The sequence below is a fragment of the Carettochelys insculpta genome, chromosome 2, assembly GCF_033958435.1.
Source record: "Carettochelys insculpta isolate YL-2023 chromosome 2, ASM3395843v1, whole genome shotgun sequence".
Lineage (NCBI taxonomy): Eukaryota > Metazoa > Chordata > Testudines > Carettochelyidae > Carettochelys > Carettochelys insculpta.
The window spans coordinates 73,954,460-73,963,824 of NC_134138.1; the positions used below are offsets into that span (position 1 = coordinate 73,954,460).

At 46.8% G+C, this 9,365-nt stretch overlaps 1 protein-coding gene across 1 annotated transcript; it reads left to right on the forward strand.

The window, feature by feature from the left end:
- The first annotated feature begins 1,167 nt into the window (after positions 1-1,167).
- Positions 1,168-8,591, forward strand: PENK (proenkephalin). The gene is made up of 3 exons (XM_074985780.1): positions 1,168-1,432; positions 2,021-2,161; positions 7,633-8,591. The coding sequence occupies exons 2-3, from the start codon at positions 2,024-2,026 to the stop codon at positions 8,293-8,295; spliced, it is 801 nt and encodes a 266-aa protein (XP_074841881.1). The 5' UTR covers positions 1,168-1,432; positions 2,021-2,023; the 3' UTR covers positions 8,296-8,591.
- Positions 8,592-9,365: the final 774 nt, after the last annotated feature.

The window sequence follows — 9,365 nt, forward strand, 5'->3', positions numbered from 1 at the left end:
GCCAGGGACCAATAGTGGTTTCTGGGTCTTACAAGTGTTGTCCCCAGATTTAAAACACTAGAGGACTGTTTAAACCTCTGACCACCAGATTCTGAACCTGGATAAGGGAGAGTTACTTGATAATTACTATCAGAGAGGTAGCCATGTTAGTCTGTAGCTTCGAGAACAACAAGAAGTCTTCTGGCACCTTATAGACTAACAGATATTTTGGAGCATAAGCTTTCCTGGGCAAAACCCAGCTTCATCAGATGCATCTGATGATAATTACTCTGTTCTGCCCATTCCCTCTGCAGCATCTCACACTAGCCAGGCTGGGAAGAGGATACTGGGCTAGACGAACCACTGCCCTGATCCAGTGTGGTTGAGCCCCACTCCATATGGTGATCCCTTTGCTCGTTTGCACTAGGCCTGTGGCTTACAGCAGACCCCTCTCACAAGCCGGGCTGCTCCTGCTGCCTTTGCAAGCGGTGGGCGCCCCCTAGCGCCCAAACCTCACCTACCGCCAGACAGCTGCGGCCCAGGCCACACAACCCCAGTAAACGCACCTGAAAACATCTCCCTCCCTGTAGTGGCCCGACCTCCCCGCCGCTGCGGCTCTTAGAGCTGTACACACTGGGTCCCTCTCCAGGCTGGGAGGGGGCGAGGGTAGCCCGTTCCCGGGGCGGTGGGGACAGCTGGTCCTTCCAGCTGTTCAGGAAGATGGGGGGAACAGTGGGCGGGGAGGGGGCCACCCCATTGCGCTGCCCTTTCTCTGACCCCTAGTGCTGTGAACTAGGGAGCCGGGGAGGGAAGCCGGGCCGGAGCACGTGGGCCGGCTTTTCCCACGTGCCGCTGGGCCCCTCTTCCCCCGCGCAGGCCATGCCCCGGCTCTCACGCTAGGTGGCAGCGCCGGGGGAGGCTGGGTGAAAGGCCACGGGCGTGGAGCAGCCTCCCCCGCCGCCAGGCCGCTCCGGCTCGCTCCCCCCTCCCCCGGCTTGGCTCAGCTCCTCCCCGGGCAGCCTCGCTCATCCGGGCGGTGGGGGGGCGTCCCGAGCGGGCTTTCGTAGCTCATGCGTCAGCTGGCGCCCGCCGGCGATTGGGGGAGGCTTCGCTTTTCCCTCTTTCACTAATTATAAAGTGGCCCAGTCCGCTGCCCGCAGCCCTGACTTTGCCGAAGTGCTCCCAGCCCCGCAGCCCGAGCCGTCCAGGCAGCGCACGGGCCCGGAGTCGGCCACTGTAGCGGGGCGCTCGCTCCCCGGCCGTAAGCTCACAGCAGCGGGCGCTCCCTAACGCCGCTATTACTTGTCTCCTCTATTCTTCCCCCTTCTAGGGCTGCTCCGGGCAGCGAGCGCTCAGCCCGTCTAGCAATCCCCGCGGCGCGACCCGAGAGACGTCGGCGGCTGGCACCACTTCGCTCGCGAGGCGCGGCTGCGGGCTCCCGGGGAAGCAGCGGGTATGTGAGTGTCCTGCACCGGACCAGGCGGCTCCGCCGGCTTTCCAGCGCCCGTGGGGTGGGGAGCTGGCGGGCGGGCGGGCGGACAAACTCTTGCCATAAAGCCGCTCCAAGTACCGCTACAGGTCCTGTAGCTGCTCTCGCTGCGGGGATAGCCTCTGCCGCCTTCCGGACCCGTGCCGGGAGAGACAGGTCCTGGAACCCGGGCAGGAGAGAGGCTGTAATCGGGGCGGGGGGGGGAGTTGCTTTGATTTCTGTTAAGGGCTGGCAGCTGAGTCCTCCCATGCAGCGCCCCATGGGCTCTGCCGCCCTACAGGGGACAGCGCCGGCTCGGCTAGCACCAGCAGCGCGGCGAAGGGGGCTGCGGGCTAGAGGCGCCGGGCAAGGGAAGGGCGAGCTGGGGGCCGTATCTCCAGGGACGCGCGGCGAGGGGGTACCTTCGCCCCTGGGGCTAGTCCGCAGCGCCTGCGCCCGAGGCTGGCAGGCAGTTGGGGCAGAGGTGGGAGAAGCTGTGGGCTTGGGGACACCGCGCCCAGGGCCGGGAAGGGAGCTGGCGCCAGGCTGAATGCTGCCCTCTTCTTTCCGCAGCCCATGGCTTTGCTCCTGCGACTGTGCGGCTTGCTCTTGGCTCTCAGCAGCTGCCCTGGCTGGACAGTGCAGGCGGACTGCAGCCAGGACTGCGCCTCCTGCTCCTACCGCCTGGCCCGCCACGCCGAGATCAACCCACTGGTAAGCAGGAGCCGGGCGTGCCCGGGAGACCTCCCCCTTAACTCCTTTGCAGCCCAGGGGACCAGGCTGAGACTCGGCAACCGGTTCCGCAAAGCAGCAGCAGCGGGCCGGCCCCTGCGCCCCCCTGGCCGCTTAGATGTGTCTGCTGGGGGGAGCATGTGCCTCCGTCGCGGACGCTTCCCTGTGCAATGCGCCGGCCCTCCCTAGTACGCGCCAGTAGGTTCAGCACCTTGGAGAGCTCCCGGCCCCCCAGCTCCTGCCTGGCCCTGGCCAGTGCTGGGAGTTGACCGACTCCTGACCTCCCTTTGCGGGCGCGGAGGTGGTCGGGTAGGAGCGGACCTTAGAGGAGAGCGAGCGATGATGCCTCCTGCGCCGGGCCCAGCCTGCACTGGTGGCAGGTAGCCAGCACCTTGGACTTCCACTGAAGCCAAGGGGAGCTAGGACGTTGGGCCCCTTATTGGACCCAGCCCCCACGTGCAGTGCCGGGGAAACAAGAGGGGCTTCTGTAATCTACCAGCTTGACTGGAACCAGCTCCCTTCTTTTAACATTAAAATGCAAATTTTAAATAGGAGTTCTTATGTCCTGGTGGGAACTAGAGGAGGGGTGCCGAAGAATGGGGAAGAGACTGGAACAGGCCCTTCTATAAACTGCCCAGTTCCCTCACCCCTTAAAAGAAATCACCTCTTATGTCGTAGTCAGAAACTACCCTGATCTCTCCCAGCAATGCTGAGAATAGGCAAGACAGGTTCTCAGGAGGGGGGTGGGAATTGCCCAGAGCCTTTTAAGGATCTTTGTGGGACTGAGGCCAAGTCTAGACTTACCTTGTAGGTCGAGGGCTGCTCCCTGATTTTTGCTACACCAGTTGTGTACCAGAAATTGACTTTGCAGCTGTGGACTTCTGTGCCTGTCTTCAGGGCAGAAGGTGAATGGCAGCGCTCCTCCATCCACCTTCTGTACTACCATGAGGCTCAGGAGAAGTTCCAGGGTTCATGTTGACCGTGGAACATGCTGTTTTGCACATATGTGGCATGGCACCCTGGAAGACAGACCTGGAGGGGGTTGGTCTTCTCTGGTATGTGTAGATGTAGCCAGAGAGATTGAATGGAGTCACTAAAATTCTGGTCAAAGTGTCTGGCTCTGAACAAACCCCTCACCTCTTCAAAGAGCAAAAGTAGCAAGTAGTGAGTGGGAAAGCCAAACAGAAATGAACCACAGGGAAAATGTTCCATGTTTGATTTCTCTCCAAAGGAGAAAATCTCCCCCTGAGCTACTACGTAGTTTGCTGGTAAGAGGTTTCCAATAAACTTCCTCTTCCTTCATCAAAGACTCCATAGAAGGCCTGTGCTTGTCTCACAAACTAACAGATTTATTGGCACACAAGCTTTTATGGATGAAGACCCACTTCACCTGGTCCATGACATGCATCTGACGAAGTGAGTCTTTGCCCAGGAAAGCTTATGCTCCAATAAATCTGTTAATCCATAAAGGGCCACAGGACTTCTTGTTATTTTTGCAGATACAGACTAACACAGCTACTTGTACTTATTTTTTCATTTGAAAACAGAACTTGCTACAGCACCTTCCACCAGGATGAACATTGTCCTTTGAGAATAGCTCTGCAGAATGAGAGTCTTATAAAATGATTACATAACTGGGACAAGTCATTCTAGACACACAGGGTGCACCCCACTTTCCTTTAAATCTGTTACTCTAGGTCTCAGCTGGGAAGTAACCGCTTGAACGGTGTGTCTCCATTCCAGGTACATGCATTTCAAAAGTCTGCACACATGGTGTGAACTTACAATGGCTTTTTTAGTCAGTTTCCCATTTCTTATTTAGAAAACAAATCTTATTGATTGAAACACGTTCACCTCTCATTGTGATAGATTGTCATATTCTATACCGGAGGAGATTAGAGAATAGTTCTTTGACTGTCCCTTTATTTAATGCATGTATTGGACAGCACTTTGTGAAGGCTACATTTACAGTGTGTGTCTGCAGAAAGCTGCCCTGTATAATCAGTCATACAGATCCTCCTGCTGCTGGTGCAGGTGCTTCCCCATTGACCAGGTGAGAGGAGGGGAAAATCTTTTTTTTCTTCTTTTCAATAATATGAGAGAGAGGTAAACAATCACAAAGCATGGCTGGGACACAATAAAGAAGTAGCTGAATATAGTTTTCACTTTGCTTAATGGTTCATTCATTTATTCATTTAAATGGGAAAAAAGTTTAAGCTAACAATTTAGACTGCCAAGTTAAGACTAAAGCGTAAACCCCAAAAGCAAAACAATTCTGACTGCAGGCTGCATCTGGTTCCTAGGTGAAGGAGTGCTGAAGAGGACATGATGCTGAGCTGTATTTTAGTTTTCATTAGCTCTTAGTGTTAGACACTGAAGCTAATCATGAGAAACAACCTAACTGAGCATGTCCTCACTAGTTAAAATCCACTAGCTTCATTTTAAAATAAATTCACACTGGTACCTTGCTGGCAGGGAATTTAAGGGGTCTGATTCTGACAATTGCTGGGTGTGCTCAGTTCCCCTTAGAAGCCGAGAACAGGGTGCTGAGTAATTTGCAAGAGACAAAGGACTTGCGGGCTTGAGGACTGTGGTATTAAAAATTTAAATGTCTTTGTGCATTCAACACTCCTGTTGAAACTAATGGAAGTTTGTGATGGTTTCGATGCACAAGGAATGAAGGTTTGGACTCTAACCTAACTTTTTGTTTCTAACAGAAATAATGGCACTTCTATAACCATAGCAGTTACCCCAGAAAATATTCTGAATGCAGTTGACATTTATGTCCACGTGAAAATTTGCGCTTCTATTTCAGTGAATTCTCAGTGATAAACAGGAGCCCTAACTTAACTTTCTTGAACAGCTAAGCTGTTTTGAAACGTGTTAAATTTTGTTCAGCAATAGTATTTATCAGCTGATAAACTAAAATAAAGTACAGTACCACACAGTATGTTACAGTATTGGTTTCTAAACCCATTAACAGTTAGTGAGTTCACTATTGTTTCCTATAATGAGCACCATAGAAAGTAATCAAACCATTATTATACACCGTGTGTGTGGTGTGTGTGTTTGGCTGGAAGTGGGAGAATGATTGTTTAACCCAAAAAAGAGGTTTTTATTTTTTATTATAGTGATTTCCAAATCAGATAATAGTTGAGTTCATATTATTTTCATAACCCAAATATGTTCAAATGGAATAAATATGCAATGCCAGTTAAAATCAGAAATTTTGATGGTTGGTAACATCATAGTTACTTTGTACTCAATTTCATGAGTCTTTAAGTCAATAGTAGTCATTAATATGGAAATAATTTTGCAATAGGTTGATAGATGCTGTTTCTTAATATATTTATGACATTTAGGGCTTAACTGGCAGGTAACTACAGTAGTAGTGAAGTAATCAGTTACCTGCCTTACAGAATGCTTTTGAGACTTAATTTCACATTTGTAAAGCTTGCTGAGATCCTCAGACAGAGGCCCTATACCAGGGTAAGTTGAGCATCATCATTTACTTTTATTTATTATTACAGAGTATGGTGGAACAATAAGGTTAAAGTGTAAACAAATGTAACATTTCAAATATAATAAATTCATTCCACAACTGTAAAAATCTGATCATATAAGATCTTACTTTTATATGATTTAATCAGTTCTCAAAGCCCCTACAAATTGTGAGATAGGAGAGGGGAAATGATTTTTATGCAGAAAAAAGATTTCACTGTTCCTGCTGATTGTTCTGTTTTATCTAATATTACTTAACACTTGACAAAGTCTTTTTGCCCAGACATTTTTGCTCTTCCTCAATGATACACTTAAACATAGACTATTACTTAGAAGTGTTCATAAATTGTTCCAATCCTCTTTGAGCATTTACGCATCTTATGTAATGATTACGCTCTCCAGTCTCAATGAGTCTTTAAATGTGTCTTTCTGAAGTTAACACATTGGTGCCTGGAGAAGGGAAAGACAATTATGTGTGAAGAAATTTATTGATGCAGATTCATTCCCATTTGCCTTAGGAGCATTATTTCATTGGAAAGAAATTCCCCTGATATAGCAATGACTATGAACATTTTGGATGCTAACAGTCTTCACTAGTAGTAGTAGTAATTTAGACAAACTATGTACAGACTATATGTTTATCTGTATCATTTATGCTTCAGCAAGTCAGATGATTATGTAGGTCAGTAAGCAATGTTTCTTCTATACACAGCACTGTTAGAGGTGTTTACCTTCCTCAGGCACTTCAGGTGTGCTGTTGCCTTGGCAGTACCTCAGACTAGCTAGACTAGTTGTCTGACCTGCTTCTACATCACTGTACGTTGCCTCAGAATTTGAAATAGGGTAAATTTGAGAAGTTTTTTTAAAGAAGGAAATCAGGGAGGGATGGCCTTATCTGGTGATACAAATCTTAAGAGCCACGTGATATCATGGAACTATGTTAGCTACTACATTAGAGGTAGCTTGTTTGTACTGTGTTATTTTTATGTTCTACTTTAAGTTTTAAGCAAATGTTTGAGGGTGGATGGAAATCCCCCTAACAAAACCAAAATTGAAAATTACCTTTTCCTAAAAGAGGGTGTCTCCTTTTTTTATTAAAAAGTCACTGTACTCTTACAATTATTTTTTCTCATTAACCTGAAACACACTTATTCACCTTTGTCATTATGACGGATGTCCAAAACTGAAGAGGGGGGTGTGTGTGTGTGTGTGTGTGTGTGTGTGTGTGTGTGTGTGTGTGTGTGTGTGTGTGTGTGTGTGTACACATGGATCTCTTTGCTTGAACTAGAAGCATAGGAATTATCATACCAGACCAGACTAGTGGTCCATCTAGTCCAGGATCCTGTATCTGACAGTGACCAGTACCAATACCAGGTGCATGACATGAAGGCATAAGACAGGCATAATGAATAATTATGGAATAAGCAGTGCAGGAGCTCAGTTCCTTCCAGCCAATGAGTTCCTAGACCAGTGACGTTCAGATTGAGACTTGTGAGCTACAAGTGGCTCTTTAGTGTCTCCTGCAGTTCTTTGTGGCATACACACTAAACATTTCCCTTGTGATAGTGTTTAAATATGAATTTCATGTGCTATAGCAAATGAAGCAATGAATCACACCATTGTGGCTCTTTTGGGTAGTACTGATTACTAATTTGACTCCTGAACCACAGAGGGCTGAGTATCTCTGATCTACAGAGTGGCTTATGCCTTTAACAAAAATAAGAGAAAAAGTAGACCCCACAGAGAATGGGTAGATGATGTAGTAGATTGGCGTGGAGCTAGTCTACAGAAACTAAGCCGTTCTGTACTGGACAGGGAAAAATGGAAGGAAATAGCGAGTGAGGCATCAGACACCAATGGGCACTGAGCTTGTTGATGATGATGATGAAGACAACATCAGCGTGTCTTGGGGTTTTTTTAATCATTCTTAGTAAATCCCATCAATTTTTCAGGCATGCACACTAGAATGTGAAGGAAAACTGCCTTCTGCCAAAGCCTGGGAAACGTGCAAGGAGCTTGTTCAATTAACTAGACTGGATCTTTCGGAGGAAGGCAACAGTGCTCCAGGGGACAACAATAAAGAAGAGAATGAGAACCATTTGCTAGCAAAGAAGTATGGTGGCTTCATGAAAAGATATGGCGGCTTCATGAAGAAAACAGATGAGCTTTATCATGTAGAACCAGAGGAGGAAACAAATGGAGAGATCCTTAAGAGGTATGGTGGGTTTATGAAGAAAGACTCCAGTGATGACACTCTGGTTAATTCATCTGATCTGCTGAGGGAGCTTCTGGGAACAGGGGCCAATGCTGAAGCCTCACATTACCGACAGATAAATGAAAATGATGGGGAGATCATCAAAAGATATGGAGGCTTCATGAGAAGCTTCAAGCGTAGTCCAGAACTGGAAGATGAAGCCAAAGAGCTGCAAAAGAGATATGGTGGCTTTATGAGAAGAGTAGGGAGGCCAGAATGGTGGCTGGATTACCAGAAACGATATGGTGGATTTCTTAAGCGCTTCACTGATTCTTTTCTCCCTTCAGATGAAGATGGGGAAAGTTATTCCAAAGAGGTTCCAGAGATGGAAAAGAGATATGGTGGATTTATGAGATTTTAAAACCCTCCCTGTTGTCCCTTTTGTCCCAAATGAGAGACACTGCCTCACTGATCATAATTTATTGTAATGTGTTGCTTGTACTGTACAGTTTTTTACTGTCCTAGTTAATGATGCAATCTGTCGTTTCCTGTTCTGTGTTCTTTTTAGTCAATAATTTCTGTTTCAGACAGATTTTAAGTCTATATTGTAGTTTTCATGCTAAAACTATTTTGGTCACCTTATCCCTTTTCTTTAAATGCTACCGCACATCTATAGTTGAATTGCTTAATTGTACACACAATAAATTCTTCATCCTAACTGCATAATGGATTTTGAAGTGTCTGTTATTTCCTAATAGTGCATTTAATGAACCACTTTGTCAAATTCATTCAGCATTAAATAACCAAAGCTTAAAATTTAATAATCCCACAATTCCCACTGTTCATACCACAGCAGGAATTGAAATTGGAGTCAATTTTATTTTTGCTTCCTAGGTTAAAAACAAAGTTAGGACATGGAATATTTCCTTAAATTGATCAAATGTTTCCACTCACTTTTGCAATTTAGTGGGATAAAAATTTTTGAGAGATTAGAATTACTATTACTAGCCACTATATTTAGCTACATGGAAATATATGAGCACATTTTGAAATATCAAAAAGCATTTTTTCCTCTTCCCAGGAATGCCAGGAGATTCTAATGCCTTGTTTCTTTAGATGTATTTTTTTACATTCATCCAATGCAGGCTGTTCAGCTACAACCATTGGCAGACAAAGCTTTCCCTTGCACCAGAGAGTGCACAGAAGGAGAGAAAATGGAATAGAAAGCTCACTGTTTTGAACTTGGAGAGTGTCTGACAGAGGTTCCTTTGGGGAGCAGCTTTGGGGCTTATTCTTAGACAACATGGCTACGTCTACACATGAAGCCAACATCGAAATAGCTTATTTCGATGTAGCAACATCGAAATAGTCTATTTCGATGAATAACGTCTACGTGTCCTCCAGGGCTGGCAACGTCGATGTTCAACTTCGACGTTGCGCGGCACCACATCGAAATAGGTACTGCGAGGGTACGTCTACACGCCAAAGTAG